Raw genomic sequence first — 22,091 nt, 5'->3', positions numbered from 1 at the left:
TGGAGTTAAGGACTCAGGATCTCGATGGTCTTGTGGAAACAGAGAATAAGAGACGGGAGTTAAGGAAAGCTTCATTCTGCTTCATTCTTAAAATTGTATGAATTCGTCAAAGTTAAGAATCGTTTCATCGTTACCAAGATTTGAACTACGTGGCGGTTTGTTACTTACTCGCTTATTAACATAGGTAACTAATGCATTAAAGAAGATTAACCTGAATTTCCTGAAAGAAGCTAATTGTTTAAGTTCTTTTTAAATACGTACTCAAATATGTATTAATAAACGTCTATCGAAATGGTAATTTTTTTTTGAACCGATTTTATTTATTTATTACCACCACTTTGTCATATTATTATTATTGGTATAAGCTTCCCCCAGGCTGCAATTCCATACCTTATTACGATTTAAAAAGTACGTAACATAATATTTTAAGCGGACTAGTTTATAGAGTGCTTCGTAATTTAGTGAAAATATGTAACAAGTATAAACATTTATTTACAATATACAGTATACGCCGCTTCCCATTTTAAGCTTACGTCTTCATATACTTCCAAACAAACATACTAATTCAAAAAATAATAGTTCAACGGTTGAACGATTGTGTAAACTCAAATTGAATTTTCGCTTATTTTTTTATTTATTGACATCGTTGAGTCCTAACTGTAGATCACGACGATGCAAACAAACTGAAAAATATTATCAAAATAGTGATAAAAAGGGTCTTAAAAAGTTTTCCAAACCTAAAAAACAACATTTTATTACAATTGATCAAACGTGTGTGTGTGATTGCACAAAAACAAAATATTAAAGAAAATAAAATTCCTTGGCCTATTTTTGTTCATGTTAATCTTAATGTTAATTAACGACTGCTAGATTGTTCCACGCTGCCTTCGCTGTTAATGTAGACAATCACCGCTTATTTTTTTCATTAATTAATTTCGTATTCTATACTGCTATTTCGATAAACATTTTTCTACAATTCCTGGCTACCCTTTTAGGCAAATAATGTAAAAGTCCGTTTTTCTTTAAATATCATACTTTATGTAATATATGAAAAGTACAAAATTTTTTAAACCGATTAATATATTTCCGTATTTATATTATAACGCGACTATATTTCATTAAATTTATTCGTATTTTTCTCCTAAAAGTGTTTACGTGAAAAATTTATGCGATTATTTCAAATATACCACAATAAATTGTAATAAATAAAAATTTAAACTTTGTCACAATTTCTTTTTATTTCAACGTAGTTTAAGACGTTAGTTAATAATTAACTAAAAAGGCTATTTATCCGTGGCAATGTGGAACGTACCTATTTCGGACAAATTTAAATAATTTAAAGAAACTGTGAATATTATTTCGATGGGTTTACTCGTAATTATCCCGTAAATACTAATAATTTGTTATTAAATATATTTACTTCGATTAGCATAAATTTTTTTTCTACAAGTTATTGGAATCTTATAAAAATTAGAAAATAAAAACAATTTATTAATTTATAGTACATACAGTGAAAACCAGCTTAAGCTAAAAACTTGCGTGATAGGAACGACCGTTATTTTACGTATTTGTCAAATTTGAATCTATAAAAAAAAAGGTGTCTCCATATATTAGGATTAATTTTAATAATTTACGTAAAATATTACGTTTTGCAAATAAGCATGAAATTTAAAAAAAAATCTGATGTGGACACCAAATGACTTCCTTGTACCCCTACTAATATGCATATATACATTCTTTTTTTAGTACATAAAATTGTATTTCATTGATGACTTCTGATATTTTTTAATTGTTATTATTAATTATTTAATGTATTTTTTTTTTACAATCAAAGGTTAATAATAATTAAGAAAAATTAAAAAAAAAAAAAAGTTAAAAAAAGGAGATGAGTCAGATTTAAACGATGTGCCTTTCCCTTAAAAGATCCAAATATTTCATTAATTACATTTTTAGTTGGCTATAATTCTGGAACCAATGAAAATAAGCTTATTACTTAGAATATATAATTGAAAAGGTCTCAATGAAGGCTTACTACTGCAGTTAAGAAAAAATCCAAAATACAATTTTTTTTGGATTTTGGGCTTTTTTATACACTTTTTGGTCCAGTCGATTGCAATCAAAAACGGAGGTGCATAACTAGATGTTACTACAGTTCTAAATCCAAAATTTCAACATCCTACGGCTAATCGTTTTTCAGTTATGTAAGATACAGAAGCACATACGAACGCACGTATGTACAGACGTCACGCCGAAACTAGTCAAAATGGATATTTCCGTTGATATCTGAAAACCAAAACTTTTCGCGATCACAATGCTTCCTTTACTTCGCACAAGGAAGTAAAAATGTATATTCAAGTTGCAATATAAATTTTATAATGTTTATCATATGATAAGCGAAGTAAAACATAAAACAAACGAGATTATATACGGACTTGGGAAATGTTTAACGTACACAATTTGTTTGATAATACTAGAGATTTGACAAGAAGAAAAATTGTCAATTCTTGTAAGAATGAAAATTTCCTTTATGTTTTCAAATTACCCACGCTTCAATATTTATTGCATTTGAAAATTAACAAAACATTTTTAGTGGAATTCCAAGGGACCCGGGAAATATTTAATCGTAAAAGGATTTCAGCAAATCCAGGTTTGATTATAACACAAATTATTTTATATATACATAATTATATATATAATAATAATTTGTTTTAGCGCATTACTATATATATATATATATATATATATATATATATATATATATATATATATCTTTAGTTTAATGCGCTTCGTAAGCCGTTTAGAAATACGTGCTGGACGAAGTGACAACTTTCAACTGATATGTCGAGTTCTTACTAATTGTCCATACATGAGTGGAAACATACTCTCAACATACCCAAGAGGAATTTAACGACACTTGTATCCTTTGTTTTTTAGCTTTTTGAAAGTATTTTTCGGTAACACATTTATAAGGCAATCGCATGAGTCCAAATTATAAAAATACATAGTACAAAAGTTTAAATTTATTTTAACAAAAATAATTTTTTTCAGGAATTTAAAAATCTAATCAATTAGTCTCTTACCATACAGTAATTAAAACCAAGTTATATGCAAAACTTTACATTAAAAATGTACGCTAAAAATTTCTCTAGGGCCCCTTATGATCTAAATAGGTCAGAAAAGGCCTTTTGTATGAATTAATACTTTCTATTGGCAATAACTATAAATTACCAACCAATTTACAAATTTAAGAACATTTCGAAATTATATATTGAATAAACAGCGTTTGTGTTTTTTTTTAATAAAATTTCCTGTCATTAATTTTTTTATTATTTTATTATACAGTTTTCATATTTTCCATGTATTTTAAAGATTAAAACAATTTTTAAATAACAATATAATTTTTTAAATATTATAAGAAAATGATTAAAATAAATGGATATCTAGAAATAATAATAAATGAAATAAAATTAAGGAAACTTATCATTTTCTTGTAATCAAACGCATATACTTAGAACTTTCGGGTTTTCATATTGTGGAAATAACTTTATCAGTTTAAATAAAAATATAATTAATTTAATCACCGTAAAATAATTGATCTGCCGTTTAAATTATTTAAAATAAAATGTTTAATTAATTTTTTCTTTTAATTCTTTAAAATTTTTTTAATAAAAATGCACTCTTAGAAACAATTTTCTTTTTCTGTTTAGCCTCCGGAACCACCGTAAAGTATTAGTTCAGAGGATATGTATGAATGTAAATGAAGCGTACAGTCTCAGGTCGACCATTTCTGAGATATGCGGTTAATTGAAACCCAACCACCAAAGAACACAGGGATCCACAATTTAGTATTCAAATCTGTATATTCTTAGAAATAATTAGTTGACGTAAATTACACCATTTTTAGTATCTAATAATATATACTTATAATTATACCAGAATTACTATGTCGGTGCATACTTTTCCGAAAGTAGAAGAATTGGACAATAATAAATTTATGTTACTTTTCGATTACTCATTTTCTTTTTAGCAAATGATAAATTTTGAAATTACTAAAAGCTACATTTATTCGGTGTTTGTTTTGAAGAAATAAAATTAAAAAAATTAGAAAAAAATATTGGTTTCAAAAGTTTTTTGAAAAATTAATAAAATAGTATTCAGAGATAAATTAATGATTTATTTTTTGTTAATACTAATGTACTTGACGTTACTAAATAGATTGAGTAAAAGACGTTTTTGATACATTCGATGTGACTAATGAAATACGAAAAGATTGTTAACTTCGATAAAAAAGACGCCTTAAAACCGATTAGACTGTACATTTAAAAAGTAATTAATTGGAGTTCATATTAACGACTATTTTTGTAAAATAACGATTTACAAAACAGTTTGAAAAAAGGAGATATTTATAAAACAGCTTAGAATATATAGTATATGTTTATTTTTAACGTGCAGTAATTCGAAGTTTTAACAAAAAGGCAGATTATAACTTTAATAATAATAACAATGTTTCCAAAGCAGTGATGAAGTAAGTAGAATATATTTATTTATTAATAAAGCAAAAAAAAATATACATGCACATATACACGCGCGTAAAAGCATACGGTAGGGACCAATATTAATAAAAACCAACATTAGTTTTTAAAAATGTCATAATTTTAGTGTACGTGTTACTTGTCAGAAGAACATGCCAAATATTTAAATGAATTATAACAATCATTTTACACGTTATTTAAATATAACAATGAAAAATATATCGCATTAATTTAAACGGATTCGTTGCCCATTTTATATATATAAAATGTTATAAATATTACCGACGAATATAAGTGACAATATTTGTAAAATATTTCATTGTGAAACACAATTAAACGTTAATTTAACAAGAAGACAATTAGTTTAAATTGCTTAATAATAATAGATATTAGTGTAATAATTCCTTGAAGGTGAATAAAAACAAATAAGTAGTAATTTAGGTCTAACAAATGTAATTAAAATAAATATCATACCACCAAATAACTATAAATAAAGAAATAAATTTAAAAAAAATCTAAACCTCGAATCATTTCACATCGTATTTCTTTAATAATTTTTAAATAAAGCTTTGTCAGCTGTAAAAAAATGTATAGATACACCTATAGAAATAAGTTTACCTTATTATAAGACAAGCGAAGTTCTTTCTATTAACTTTCTTTCACTTTGTACAAAATTTTATTTTTTTATCGTGTTCTCAATTTTCGATTTTCGATAATAAATAAACACAAGCAAGAAAGTAGATTGGCAAACTAACTGCTAGATTCTTGGTTAAATGATTGTAGTTTTTTAGTGATCAGTTGTAAAAACTACAGCGTAAAATTATTTTTAGGAAAACCTAACAAATTTTATACGATGTTTATGTCTGAAATCAAGTTTTCCAATCATACAAAGGATTTTCATCGCTAGCGTTTTCCTCGCACACATACTTACTGTAGTTTATTTTGAATTGGAAAGGATAATTTAAGGATGAAGTGGACAATTTATTTCATGAGCTACATTATTAATAAATAATAAATAAAAATTAACATTTATTACATTATATCAGTACGTATTAACAATTTAAACCTCTCCATACTTTGGAAAAAAAAAAAACTTTCAACCATAACTTCTTAATGCATGACGAAGAGCAAAAACATAAAAGAAAGCTACCTGGGCGTATTTGAAAAAAGTCTAGATACAAATAAAACGCGTCAATAGTATTTAAATTTTAGTTTGAAAGTTTGAGTCTAAAAAATAACTTATTCTATTATAATAGTTTCATTACGAAATTTATAAATCGAACCGTACATTCTTAAATTTGTAATAAAATTAATATTTACGAAAAAAATGACAATCCCGTAAAACATTTTATCAAATTAATGGAATAGAATGGTAATAAAAATTTTGATTTTATGAAATGTAATTTTGATCATAAATTTTCTTATAATAATTTTTTAAAGAAAAATATGATTTTTGTTTTAATTATAATAAAAACATCATTACGTACCAAAATTCTGTCCCCTAGAGTTTTATTGAGAGCGGTATATGAGAACGGTCAATTTAGCTTATTAAAAAAGATTTAGCAAAGCACCAGTTTAAAATTTCTTACAAGTGTACTAACAACATTTTTAATTCACCTTTTATCAACCATTAAAGAAAATTCCAATTTTATTACTAATCGATTTTACTATTTTCCATGAAAATTAAAAAAAAATAAAGTTGTATATAAAATGACTTCCATGTTGTATCCTTTAACGGTTAAAACTCCCAGCGCAGGGATCAATTTGTCACCTGATAACGTTTCAGTGGTTATAATTCGCGGCACAAAACAAAATAAAGTAAGGCTGAACAGAATTTTTCCTTAATAAAATCAAAAAAATATGAAAAAAATTTACGTATGTATTAATATTCCCTTTATATCACATTAAAACTAAATTTTGAATTGAACTTACTATAAAAGAAAAAATCTAATAAAATTTATTTAATTTTTCTAGTTTTTTATTTATTTAGTTTTTTAAAATTATATATAATAAAATTTATTTTCCACTAATTATTTAAAATTAACTAACATAAAAATAACATGATTTTTAATTAAATTGAATTAAAACATTTACGATTTCTCAACGACCGACAACCCACCATTGAGGACCATAAACGTAAATGTACTAAAATACGTATCTAATGAAAAAAAAACAAACAAAAAATAAAAAAATATAAATTCGTCTAAAGAGTTATTAACAAAAATACTTTGCAAAATTAATATTTTTTTTAATACGGTGTAAATATCCTCATTCAATGTAGTAAATGCATATAAGATATAAATTTCAACGTTTGAGTTCGAACGAATTAAAAATCGTGAATTTAAAAAAAATTATTTCGTTTACTAATTCTAAACAAAAAACTAAATAAAACGAATCAAATTTTTTCTGTTTTATAAGATTAAAATGAAGAATTATAACCTTTCGTAAGAAATTAAAAGTAATTCGATGCACATTAAAAATGCAATTCGATGAACTTTCAAGAGCATTGTAGATGCTTTTTTAAAAAAAGTTAATAAATATCATCAAAATTTTTATTGTAAAAAAAAACATAATCTTACTTTAAGTTATTTTATTATAAACGTAATTATTTTTTTTTTTTAGCGCGGTTTTATTAACACTTAACTGTTTAATGTAATTAGGAAATTCCGTTCATGGATAACAGCTGAACCTGTATACAAAGTTTTTAATAAAACTCGCAGGATTATTTACTCTTACCTCTACAACTATCGCTACTTAAGACTTAAAAAAAAAAAAAAACTGGTACCGCATCAATTTTTGTCAGAAACTGATTTTTTGTTTTGTTTTCACCTTTCAATATTTCTTTAGTACAAAATTAAAAATCATCATCAAACAGTTTTGATAATTCCATCTCAAAAATGTTACTATTGGAATGTTTCCTGTATACCGCAAATATTACACAAAATAGGTTCCTAGAATGTTTAATGAAATTAAAATTACTTCTAAACATTTACAAAATATATATATTTTAATACGAAAATAAAAGGAAATAGATACATATTCAAGAAAATTAAAAGATAGACATCTCTCAAACCATAATTTTATTAAAGAAAATTCAACCGAGTTTCGTTGCCAACCAAAGCAATAATTTTCTCCCGCTCCAGACATTTCGAACGTCAAATATCCGAACACCAACGAAAAAAAAATTTAATAAATCTATTTCTTCTAAAAAAATTTTATTAATTATTTAATTTTAATAATTGTACGACAAAATATTTAAAAAAATTACTTATCTAAAATATTAAAAAATATAATTTAATTATATTATTTATATATAAAATTATTTCATGTAAAACATTTTTTTCAACGATTTTAATAATAAAGCCTACCCTACGCGATTTAGTTCTTTAATTTCGTTAACATTAATTATTTATGTATTCGATTATATGAACTTCAGCTATTTGGTATCCGATTCACTTACTTACGTTCAAGATTCAACGATCATTTTAATTTTAAATCTTAATAATATAACAACTCGAAAAAATCGAACACCGCTCGTCAATTTTAATGTAATAAATTTTTAATTTGTGTTTTTTGTTTTAAAACGGCGTAAAATATTACATAAAAATAAGTACTACAAATACTTCATCGAAGGGCAAAAAAATAATTAAACTTTTTTCAAAGAAAAAAAAAGTAAAGCTTAGGTCGTAAATGAATCACAATTATAAATAGTGACTGCTCATAAATAAATCACGGATGAATAATTAATTATCTTTACAATAATTAATGGATAATAAAATAATATAAAGCTTTAAAAAATTTCCTTCATATAAATTTAAAAATACGTTCTAATAATTTCTTTGAATTAAATTTTATTGTAAAAAAAAAAATTAAACGCCTATAATTTAAATTTAACATTTTATTTACACTTTTAAAACTTTACCAACATTTCGACTTTTCGAAATAAATTTGAAAAAAGCTAAATAGAATTGTGGAATAACAAAAACTTCGTAATAAAATAATTATAACCCAATACTTTTTTTAAATAAATACCTATTATTCACGAAATGGAAAAAAGTTTTACAATAATATTTTACTAATTCTAATTTTATAATTATAAAAATTTTACAACCTTTAAGTACAATTTCTTTTTTTTTTTTAAGGACATTTAAAAATAACACCTAATAATAAGCTTAAATAACAAATTTTTCTAAAAAGATGAAAAACCATATTTTTTAACCAAATACTACATTAAAATATCAGCTTTTGACGTTAAATAAATTAATACTAAACCGCCTAGAAATGATAAAAAAAAAAAACGAAGTAAAAATTCAAATCAAATTATATCTTCGTTATAAAATATCGATAAAAATTATTTATTATTTTAAGAAATAATTATTTTTTATAGAACATATAAAACGGAGAACAGATTTAACAATAATCAATTCAAACTTCACGCGTTTAAGCCGACAAACACTTTAACGCGTTCGACAATTCATTTAACAGCATTACAGCTACACTTCTTAAAAGATATCACGACCAATTTAGCGTATCATTATTTTATCCAAACTATTATTAATTTTATAATAAGATTTATGACGTCTTCGTAAAAATGTAATACAGTTTAATACTTTATATATAACGTAAAAAAAAGAAATTGTTTGACATTATAAACAAACACTTTTCCACGATCAATTAAATTTCATTGCGGATTTATTTTTAAAGAACAGAAAAAAAATTCCTACAAATTTTTACAAAAAAAAAAAAAAATTATAACAAAAATATAATTTAACTCGATGTATATTTGTAAAAATACGAAACTTTTTTTAAAAAAATAAGATACAATTAAAAAAGTTTTCCATTTTACATGCATTAAAAAAAATTAGTCTTAGTATTTTTAACACATTTGAGACTATGTAGTCTGTAATAAGATTATTCTCAATCGTTTCTAAAATCTGTTAACGACTAACGACAACATTTTACTTTGTTTTACTACATTTTGTCGTAGTTCAACACACGAATATCTAAAAAAACCCTCGTATATAACTTGAAATTTAAAAAATAAAAAACAAAACTACCAAAAACATTAAAATAATTTAAAGCACATTTATAAATACGGAAATAAGTTCATCTATCGGCGAAAAATAACAAATATTTCAAAATAACAGCGCCGGGCAAATAAATTAGTATAATAGTACAACATACTGCAACGGTGGGAAACGACACGATTCATCAATGGTAAGACCGCTCTCAACAGGCGAGACAAAGATGAAACGATAAATAAAGCGAGCACGGGCGGAGTGATGAGGTAAGACAAGATAACCCCACGTGCACGCGGTAAACTTTACACCTCGACTATAACGCGGTTAAAAAAAGTACACACAATGCACTAGAAAAGAAAAAATAACAAATACAACAGCGACGATTGTAACCTAACCTGTAAAATAAAAACCGTTCACAAAAAGAAACACGAAACGTTCCACGTGTTTACGTACGGTATAAAAGATCTGAACATTAATATTTAACGAAAAACAAACTAAAAATATCACAAAAATAAACAAACAGAACCGATATAAAATAATAAATAAATGAAATTTGAATTATTAACCGATGTAGTTTATCGAAAACTTTCCAAAACGGTTTTTAACGACTGAAATATAAACTAATCGCATCAGAGACGGCTAAAATAATAAACGAAGCAATAAAAATTTGAAGAATATTTAAAACAGTAAATTAATTCGGAAAATCTAGCTACGAAGTTAAAGGGTAAAAAAACTGTTATCGAAGGAATTGGTGTTTATTAAAGTTAACAGCTACATAAAAAAAATTAAAAAAAAGAAATTTTAGCGTTTACTTTGTTAGCTTAACGAAGAAAATAATAATTTTAATTAATTTATAACTATTATGTAAATAACACCATTAACTTTATTAGTATTTATAACGTCCTTGGAACGTTAAAAGATACATACCATATTTTTATAGCACTTCATACGATAAAAATAATTTTGAGAAATAATAAACACTTTACCGTAAAACACACGTTAAAGGTCATCACTAACAGAAACAGATTTTTTTTGTAAATATACACTAAATATTTACGATTAATTTTATAACGTTTGTAGAACGATACACTTTACGTAACAAAAAACCACTGGAATTATTAATCTGCACTAAAGATTAATTCACTCGCGACTATTATCTTGAAAACAAAAAAAATATTTGGGTCGTGTTACACTTCACAATCGAAAATAGTCTTCACGTTTTCTCGACATCAACACGATACAGCATGCACTAATCTATATAAATATACAGTGAAATAAACTTACCCGTTCCTCCTCACGTATCATTTCAGCAATGCCGGGCTTGATCTCCATGTCGTCGGCCGCCGTCGGTGGTGGAGGCGGTGGAGGGGGCGGTGGAAGCGGCAGAGGAAGCATCGAGTTGGTTACCACAGGTGTGACAGGCGGCGGCGGTTGCGATTGTGTCGGAGGCGGTGGTGGCGGCGGGCAAAGATTTTGCGGTGTAGGAGGAGATGTGGTCACCAATTCTAACGCTTCAGGAAGGTCATCGGACGGGCTAGAAGGTTCCAAGGATTCCCGTCGTCGTTTTTTAGAGACCGGCGTGGACCGTTGAGGAGACATGGACACGTGGGACGACGAGTCGTCGCCGGACGTCGTCTTGGTTTCCAGATCGTGTTCGTTGTTTACGTCGGCCAATCCTCTTATTTTGAGCGATTCCGCCACTTTTAACAACGGACCGATTTGTTCCTGAGACACGTTTATCTCCCCCTTGTACATGAACTCCACAACGGCTTTTAACTCCGGCCATTTTACGTCTTTTAAAATGACGATGGGATGTTGACAAGGATTTTCGAAGAAGAGGGCTTGAAAATAAGGACTGCAAGCGGACAGGACCATCTTGTGCGCCTTTACTGAATGTCCATCGCAGGCGAGCGTCACGTCGACGAAGGATTCGCTCTGTAGCAGCTGGTCGAACACGTTGGTCAGATTGCTCTGGTAGTTGTTCCAGCGGAGGCAGAACTGCTGGGGCGATCCCCCGCCTCCGCCGCCGGTGAAATGGTGCATGGCTCTGGAACAAGACAGCCCGAGACACGTGAGCGACACCAGAACCGAAAACGTAGATCCTACACGGACGCGGTACTGCGCTCTTCTGAACGCCAGCGCCCTCCCGCTCGATTCCCCCACCACTATGACTACGTACTAACAAACATACAGCGCGCCTCCCCACCGCTCAATCGTACCGTCGACCGCTCCTAAGGTCGAGTTTGCTCTGCTCTCCCCCCTCCATCATTTATTTATATAAAATGTACATGTAATATGGGGGTGTGAAACGAGAGATGTCTAGTATGCATAATATATGCGGTCCTCTCTACCTATTGATTTATTGATGACAGAACACCGGCTGCGCCTCCTGTTCCGTTTCATCTTTCTTCCTTTTCTATAAACTCCGGTACGGACGGTTTATTTACTCCAAATCGTATTTAGAATAAGCAACAATCACAGATCTCGACCGTATGACCTATGGGACGGCCCCCCGTAACAAACGTTGCACTCGCCGTCCGTCAACGCTCCCCACCTAACAGACCACTACTCACCCGCACGCGTTCCCCGACTAAACTTTATTACGAATCAGAACTATCGGATTAAAACACTTTTATCTTATTATTTTTATACGAATAACTCAAAATTAATTACCACCGATATAAATTACATTAATATGATTTTCCTACGAAATTTCAATTCCCAGATATTCGTAAAAAAATTATAACGATAAAAAAAATTTCGTATTATTATCATTAAATAAAGAATTACGCGCTATTTTTAATGAAGACGCCTTTAAAACAACAGAAATCCCAAGTTTAAAAAAATATAAGATATGGTTCTTCGATCCCCAGAGCAAAACAGATACGAATTCGATATATAACGATAACATAAACATTTAAACATATTAAAATTTACCAGTAAAAAAAACAAATATTAGTATAAATATTATAAGTGTTAAGATAAAACTTATTTAAAATTAAAAATATATATCCTTTAAAAATTAAACGTTATTATAAATATATAAAGACGCACAAACGCATACTGAAAAAATGCAATAAATTAAGGAACACAAAAAATATGATCAAAAATCTATACGCATATGTATTAAAATATACTAATTCTAATTTTGTTAGGGTCAATTTCGGTATTTCTGTTACTCAATATTCATTGGTAATTTTTCATTATTCAAAAAGGAGGTTAGTTAGAGGTGATTTATCGTGAGCCAGAAGTTTCCAAAGAGAAAATAACAACGAACTAATATTCATTAGCCAAATTTAATTTTTTTTATATGATATCAAACATTTGATATAGATAAGTTATTTATTGAAATATTGATACATTGAAAACTTTACTTGGAGAAGAAGCTAATAAAAATAAATTAACAGAAAAAATCTTGTAAAATCAAATGTAAAAATACACAGAATCTTTTTAATGAAAAATCTATTAAATAAAAAATAAAAGTTTGTTTACAAAACAACATCTTTGAAATGTAATTTCATTTTATAAAAATAAATCAACCTCAAAAATATGGAAAAAATGCGTTAACTAAAAAAACGAAAAAATTATGTCGTCATTTACAAGTAAAATTCGTTATGAACGCATATTAGTTGGAAGGGACTTCAACGTAACACAATGAAATTATAAGAAAAAAAAAGAAATTTTTGTAGAATACATGCATTATTATTTACATAAATTGTTTTTTTATACATCTTTTTTTTTATTCTTGAAGGGATACCTGTACATTTAAGCAGGGAAGGTAGCTTAAAATGAACTGAAATTGGGCTACGTTAGTTTTACAACACTCGACTAATTTCACTAGAAGCAATCACAAAATATTTCTTCTAAAATTAAATGTATATTTAAGGTAAGTATTACACGAAATTTAATTCCTCGATTGATTTGTGGCAAAAGTATAATACATAGCTTGTCAATAAAAACATGTACTTGCAACAAGCTTTTGTTGCATTTGACACTATCTGAATTAGTCTTTATTACCGATGTTACAAAGAAAAGCTGCTGAGGTATGCCTAAATTACTTTTTCTGACAGTAATGATGTTCACATAATGATATTAAATCGATATTGAACAAAATAAGAGATTACTTAGAACTAAATATCGTAAAAGTATACTTTTTATGCGATATATCGACACGGTGAAGAAGGCAACAATAAACCAATTCTAACATCATTTTTTATGGTAATTTACATATTAGTAATGAATATTAAATACATTATATATTATGTTAATAAAACATCCATGAAATTGAAAACGGTACAAAAAAATCTTGTAAGGGCAATTTACTGAATAATTATTTAACATTAAATAAATGTCTGGATTCGTGAATAATCTAATGAATTATTAGAAACATGCCCAAAATTACTTTATTTTTAGACTTTTTACGGAAAAAAAAGAAACCTATGATAAAAACGTGATATACCTCTAATGAACGAAACAGAGACGTGTATACGAAAATAAAGCGTGCTATAAAAATAACACTGTGCCAAAGAATTATGTGTCTAAGACGATAGGGCGAAACGAAAATGAAAAGCGGTAAGAAAAATTCAACAAAACCATCCGTACCATTTAGTGTATTTTACAAAGTATATGGAATTTTACCGTTCACTAATATTTAAGATTTTTAACAATTATTATTTTTTAAATATTAACAAGATCAGTATCACGCCGGAATACGTTTTTTTAATTTATATTATTAGGTCGTCCTAATTCAATCGGTCTAATACATTAATAAAAATTTCTCTCAATTTCAAAAGAAAACTTTTTTGAAATATTTAAAAAAATAGAAACACATTCGAGTACAAATGATCGTGAAATAAAGATCTGAGCATTAAAATGTAAAATCAGAAAACGCCAAAAAACCCTTCACAAGATTTTTTTTATTTAAAATTTAAAACTAGATGGCCACGCCACTTCGTTTGTTAAAAGTTCAATATACGTGATATTAGGGAAATAATACATAAAAAAGTGAAAAAAATAAACAATTGTTAAGTATTTAACAGGTTCTACAGAATAAACTAAAAAATATAACTGCTTTAGTTTTAGGCAATCGCAATCGAAAGTTTAAATTAATTTATAAACATCTAAATTAATTTAAATTAAAATTTAAGCAATTTTAGGCCTCAGATTAATAGTAGAAGGAAGATTAAAGAAAAACAAACCAACATACTTGGCGTTTATAGACCTAGAAAAGGCATTCGATAACGTAGACTGGAATAAAATTTTCAGCATTTTAAAAAAATTACGGTTCAAATACAGAGATAGAAGAACAATTGCTAACATGTACAGGAACCAAACAGCAACAGTAACAATTGAAGAACATAAGAAAGAAGCCGTAATAAGAAAGGGAGTCCGACAAGGATGTTCCCTATCTCCGTTACTTTTTAATCTTTACATGGAACTACCAGTTAATGATGTTAAAGAACAATTTAGATTCGGAGTAACAGTACAAGGTGAAAAGATAGAAGTCCTACGCAAGAACTATCGCATGAAAATAAACAAGAACAAAACAAAAGTAATGAAATGTAGTAGAAATAACAAAGATGGACCACTGAATGTGAAAATAGGAGGAGAAAAGATTATGGAGGTAGAAGAATTTTGTTATTTGGGAGGTAGAATTACTAAAGCTGGACGAAGCCGGAGCGATATAAAATGCCGAATAGCACAAGCTAAACGAGCCTTCAGTAAGCAATATAATTTGTTTACATCAAAAATTAATTTAAATGTCAGGAAAAGATTTTTGAAAGTATATGTTTGGAGTGTCGCTTTATATGGAAGTGAAACTTGGACAATCGGAGTATCTGAGAAGAAAATATTAGAAGCTTTTGAAATGTGGTGATGATAAAGTTAAAAATCATATGGGTGGATAAAGTGGCAAATGAAGAGGTATTGCGGCAAATAGATGAAGAAAGAAGCATTTGGAAAAATACAGTTAAAAGAAGAGACAGACTTATAGGCCACATACTAAGGCATCCTGGAATAGTCGCTTTAATATTGGTAGAAGGGAAAAATTGTGTAGGCAGGCCACGTTTGGAATATGTAAAACAAATTGTTATGGATGTATGACGTAGAGGGTATACTGAAATGAAACGACTAGCACTAGATAGGGAATCTTGGAGAGCTGCATCAAACCAGTCAAATGACTGAAGACAAAAAAAAATATAAACATTTGAACCACTGAAACCTCTGACCTTTTAGATTGAAACCTCAGAGGTTTCAATTTAAAAGTCATATTGCCGAAAGGGCACTTACAATTTTTTTAAGTTAATTTAAAGCTTTCCATAGGAATTGGTCGAAAATGAAAACAAATTGCATCTTTAATTTTATTTTGTAATCGTTATTAGTTTTATACTGTTTCCTACATATCCTTTATTTGTTAATTAATGTTTATTAATATTACTATTTTTTCTCTGATTTACTTAATTTTTTATTATTTGTTTTTTTTTTTAATGTATATATTATTTTCTAAAAATCTATTGAAGATGATCGTTTATCATATGAAGAGATTATCTTCTAGAGGTAGATTTTCGATAAAAAAATCATGTAAACGGTTTTTAAGTAATTTCATTTTTTTACAATTTGTTTAAATTATAGTTTGAGCTTTTTCTAGTTTGGGTGTTAATTGCAAAAATGTTGCATTAGTTTTTCGAATTCGGATTTATTTTTAATACTTACACCTTTATAAAAAAACACAGATATTTCGTTTATACGTAATTCGGAATATTCAATTTAAATAATATTATTGTACAATATTCTATTAGGAACCCCTTCCGCTATTATCCCCAACCTGTCATTCACTACAAGGCCGGGCGCTAATCGTAAGGTAAAAATTAGAAAATAGAAAACCGTTGTGATCTATAAGCAGAGATACCCGCTCCAAATCACATAAATAAATACCAACACGAAATAACATTGACTTAATTTTTAAATGACGAAGTACTGTAGTATCACTAAAGATCCTACATCTCTTAAGCGGCTATCCAATAAGCGTTCGGCCAAAACCTAAATAAAATTAACAAAGAATAATGGCGAAAGGATGCGAGGGAAAAATATTCATACTGAGAAACGGATAATCTATACGTAAAGGGAATTTGAAAAAATATAAAAATTGGACCCTAAAGAATCACTCGCTCAAGGCATCGACCGTTTTCAGAAAACAAATATCGACCGCTGGGAAAAACTTATCCCAAGAACGGCCATATTCAACTAGAAACGGAGCAGCACAGATCCAACCAGAAATAATGGATTAATCAGCTCGGACACATGCACGTAAGCATTGTTTTTTCTCTATATATTAAAGAAACAGAACAGATCAGAATTCGTTAAAGAAAACCGTCTACGAGTATAATTCATCCCAAGAATTGTGTAACGGTTGGAAATGTCTTTTTTATTTGATTAATTGATTTAGCTTACGTGTATTTTTTTCACTGGTCCTTTACTTTTTTTAAATTAAATAATCACAAATTTCAACTTTTTATACCATTATTAAAATAATGGACCGGTCAAAAAAATACAAGCAACCTTAAATCAATTAATCATCCAAAAATGGCGTTTCCATCCCGTTTAAAGTTTTTTTAACATTAAATTTAATACAAATTAAAAAAAATAAACCGATTATCTCAATTTGAGTTTGTCTACTTTGAATTGTCCGACCGATTTTCAAGAAAACTTACAAGAAGTAATCGTACACAAGCCGAAAATTATGCTAAGACTTATATTAAAATATGTACCTGCCTGGAGCTTCACCATACCTTAGAAGATAAAGAAAAATCTTGTTTATTTAGTATCTCCGAATGTACTTTAATTAAAAATCATTAAACAAATTTAAAACCCATAAAATCTATAACATGTTTTGGAGAAAACATTTATATAACTTTAATCGAGGATTTATTATTTTTATAGCAGAAAAGATAATTAGTTTAATCACTTAGGAGGCAATTTCAGTAAAAAAAGTATATTGTGTAATAATTAAAGCAAACGATACTTTAAAAGAATTGTTACAAACAAGGATTATCAGAATTCTGTTTGAAGGTTGTCTTCTGGTAATATCCGATAAAAACAGATAATAATTAATTCTTTAATTTTTAACAAATTTTATTCAAAATGTTTCAAGTATAGACCAATCATATGATTTACATATTGGTTCCCTTCACCGTGCTACGATGTGGTTTTAATTAGAACTTATCAACAAAATGTCGATAGATATAATACAGATTCGTGGAAACTATATCATTACGTTTAATTTAACGGGTAGACTCGATGTAAGAAACTTTGTAAACGCCAAACCTTTATTCTCCTCCAACTCCTTGACATATGGTATTTGTAACCGAATAAAAAAACTTTAGTACCGGTAAAAGTGTTACTCGTAAAACAAAAATCTTCATTCGTGTAACTTCTCGATTACTGACAATTAGGCAATACATCATAAATGTATAATAGTTTGTTTTATACAATTTTCCCCGACAAAAAAATCAATTAATAAACGATATTACATAGTGAACGAGAAAAGAAAGGATAGAAATGGTACTAGTTCAGGTACACTTTTGCAGTGCTACGTAAGCTATGTGTAGCAGTTGGTATAACCAACTTTCTAGCTTATAATTTTTATGTAATTTACAGTTTAAAGGAGTTGACCAAAAAGAGAACGTTTACAAAAATAACTATTATATGAGAATCTTAACCCCTCTACTCTGCGGAAGGATTTTAAAAAGAAAATTTCTTAAAACTTTTGAAAATTTTATTACAATAAGTGATCAAAACGTACATTTTTATTACACGTTAGTAATATTATAATTTTTTTAATTAATATTCATAATTACAAATAAAGAATTACTACAGAATAAATACAAACAAATTCTCGATTCATGGCTTTTAAAGGGTGTAATAAAGAAAACACAAAAAAAATAAAATTATTATTAGACACATATATCAATAAATAAATATTTATACCAAAAGATTCAATAAAGAAACTGCGAAACGTACTGTTCAAAAAAATATTTTTTTTTTTTTAATTTTGGAACTATCTGAAGTTTATAAGGTAAATATAAAACTACATTATCTTAAATTTAATGACAATTTCGTTATTAACAAATTTACGTTCATGAATTTGAAATTTTTATATTGCCGATTTAATATGTTGAAAGTAATGATGTAAAAAAGGAAAATCACAATATTAAATATTATAAAAATATTAACAGTAATAAATAAAAAAATTAAAAAACAGATATGTCAATTCATTGTAATAATTTTATTATTTTTTTAAATTATTATTATTATCAGCTTGAAATATTCAGCATAGAACATTGCACAATTCAATACAAAACCCTAATTAGAGAATAGTTATAATGGAGAAAATTTTGCTGATTTCAGCAATTATAATAAAAATTTAATTTATGAAATTATAGTTTTCATAAAGTGAATGAAACAAAAAAATGTACATCTCTGTGTGTGTGTGTGTGTGTGTGTGTGTGTGTGCGCGTGTGATTAAACAACATATTTTAATAAAAAGATTTCTATAGATTTCAAATCTATAGCCCACGAATTTATAAATGCGGTAGTAATAAACATATATGAATCAAACCCATTATTTCATCGAGATTTTGATGGATTTTTAACTAAGAATTACTGTAAATACACTGTTTTCATTAAAAATCAATAGTAAATCTTTTGTGAAAACCTAGTTAGTTATGCCTCATTACATTGCTGATATAGATGACTAATTTCTCAGAAAAGCGCTAACAATACCTTTGCATTTTGTATACCTATATTTCTATTTAAACTAAATTGAATTTAATATTTACTCCTAAGGGTAGATTATTAGGAGAGTAAAGGAAATTGTGAATCCGGTACGCGCCTAATTAGCCTATCTTTAAATAAACAGAGGCGCACACCAAATCCGTACTAAATAAAAAAACTATTACATTCTTCTAATTACGATAACGTACAAATAAAACCGGTCGAAAATCTACATTAATAGTTCTAAAATCAAGCTCGTCAGCATTACGTCGAAAAGAAAACCCCTCTATCTATAACCACCACGGTCGTTGGGCTTACTGCCGACTCAGTGAGGTAAATAATTCAAATATTAAGTGACTACAAAGCAGCTGTAACGGGCGAACACGGGAAGAAACGAGGAAAAAGTAACGAAGACATAATTCTATCATTTTATTTTATACAAACAGAAATTTTAAAAATCTGATGTGGACACCACATGACTTTCTAGTACGCTTATTAAATAACATATCCACATTTATTTTTAAATAAAAAGTACATAAAATTTTATTTCATTAATAACTTCTAATATTTTTTCGTATTTTTTTTTATCATTATTGAATTATTATTTATCGTAATTTTTTTTTTATAATCGAAGGTTAATAATTATTAATAAATCAATATAATCAAAATAATGAGAAAAATAAGGAGAAATTTATAAATCAAAATAAGGAGATTAAGTCCGATTCGTACCGATGTGCCTTCCTCTAGTAAGAACCAAATATTTCATATATTTCATTAATTAAAATTTTATTTGGCTATAACTCTCGAACCGATGAAAATAAGTACCACTTATGATATATCGTTGATAAGCTCTCAATGACAGCTTATTACTGCAGTTAAGTTAAAGTCCAAAATCCAGACATTTTTGGATTTTGGGCCTTTTTGGACAGTTTTGGCCCAGTCGATTGCAATCAAAAAGGAAGATGCACAATCACATGTTACAACAGTCCTAAATCCAAACTTTCAACATTCTACGGCTAATATTTTTGAGTTATGCGATATACATACGTAATGACGTCACGCCAAAACTAGTCAAAATAGATTGAGGAATTTTAAAAATAGATATTTCCGTTGAAATCTGAAAAACGAAATTTTTCGCGATCACAATACTTCCTTTACTTCGCACAAGGAAGTAAAAACTACTAAAATTTATCAATTATTGCAACATAAATAATATATTATTTTGTTATTAATATATTAAAAACTAAATCTTTTATAATAAATATATAAATAATAATTTCGAATCAGATAAAAACTTGTCATGGTGGCTGAGGCGGACAATTTATATCGCCTAGCTGGAAAAAAAACCTACAACCTTATTTTATTGATAATATATGGAGATTGTTACAAATACCATATGATAAACTAATTACTGGAAATCTACATTATATAATTTTGATATTTTTTGTTGCTTAAATTAAAATTTTAGGCAAGCCTTAACTAGCTTTATTCGCCGGCAAATAAAATATTAAATCTGCCACGTGATATCTAATTTTAAAGTATAATAATACAATCTGGTCTAAATTCCGTTTTCTATAATTTGTCCAGAAATACGTGGTAATAAAACGTTTACAAATATTTAAAAACGTATAAATCAGCATAAATAGAAAACTGTTATCTTCCGACTTATACTTTATAAACCTGTATAAATTATCTGTTAATAATAAATAAACAAACAAAGATCTAATTAAAGGTAAACAAACCTAAAAATGTAACTAAGAAAATAAAATACAATAAAAAGTTTAGATTGCATCAACCGCGATTCTAATAAAATAAAAATTACGTTTTCTTTCAAAAAACTACACTTATGTGCGCTTCACCCATGTGGGTTTCGAACATGACATCAACATACATCAATATTTATTTACATATCTCAATTTTTACCGTTCAGATAAAAAAATTATTTCTCGTATTACCAGTTCTGAAAAATATTTATAATAAATTTATATGTTTCATTTATATGTAAATGAAATCAGAAATAATACAGTAAATTCCGGTTAATAGGACCACCGTTTACCAGGGACAGCCGTTTAATTGGGGAAGCTTTGTAAAAACAGAAAAGTATTGGTATAATTCAGGTAAAATTACCCCGGTTAAACGGCACAAAATTCCGCTTATAAGGCCAAATAGTTCGTATGTTTATTTTCTTGGTTAATTAACATAATTTTATTACTTATGTAAGTCGTTTAACCGTTATTAAAACGCTAGAGGGTGGGAGGTAACTTCTCCTTTAACACTACGAGAAAAATTTGTTCGAAGGATAACTCTAAAGTAAAGTCCGCTAGGAAATTTCTATCCTAAGGTTGGCGATTCCGTGTCGTTCATGGCCACATTAGTAATGTACACACCGTGTTGTTGTCTGTAAGTTGTCGCGTTGTTGTATCTTTGATTACGTGTGAGTTATTACGTTATAAAATGAATACGAAAATCGATGTTGCTGCCGACTGTGAAATACATGGAATCATACGTTTTTTAAACCATCAAAACGTTAAGCCGGCTGAAATTCATAGGCAGTTGGTTGCCGTGTACGATGATAATATAATGAATGAAAGAAACGTGCGAAAATGATGCGAAAGGTTTAGAAATAACAGAATTAATGAGCACGATGAAGAAAGTTTGGAGAGGCCCTCGATAATCAAGAGGACAACGATTTCCGACCTGGCCCTTCTTTTTCCTGATGTTTCAAGAGCTGTTGTTATGGGTTGCATTATTCACGACCATTTAGGCT

General features: G+C 27.9%; 1 protein-coding gene across 1 annotated transcript in view; it reads right to left on the bottom strand.

Moving 5' to 3' along the window:
- Positions 1 to 6,603: 6,603 nt before the first annotated feature.
- LOC142329487 (uncharacterized) overlaps positions 6,604 to 22,091 on the bottom strand; it is a 46,947-nt gene continuing 31,459 nt past the window's right edge. Inside the window, exons 2-3 of the mRNA XM_075374159.1 lie at positions 10,838 to 11,600; positions 6,604 to 6,690 (exon numbers count right to left, since the gene is read on the bottom strand). Coding sequence (XP_075230274.1) covers positions 6,604 to 6,690; positions 10,838 to 11,596 — 846 coding nt within the window. The 5' untranslated portion in view covers positions 11,597 to 11,600. The remainder of the gene's footprint in view (positions 6,691 to 10,837; positions 11,601 to 22,091) is intronic.

The sequence above is a fragment of the Lycorma delicatula genome, chromosome 8, assembly GCF_047948215.1.
Source record: "Lycorma delicatula isolate Av1 chromosome 8, ASM4794821v1, whole genome shotgun sequence".
NCBI classification, from domain to species: domain Eukaryota; kingdom Metazoa; phylum Arthropoda; class Insecta; order Hemiptera; family Fulgoridae; genus Lycorma; species Lycorma delicatula.
The sequence above is the reverse complement of the archived record's forward strand: the minus strand, read 5'-3'. Positions and strand labels throughout refer to the sequence as shown.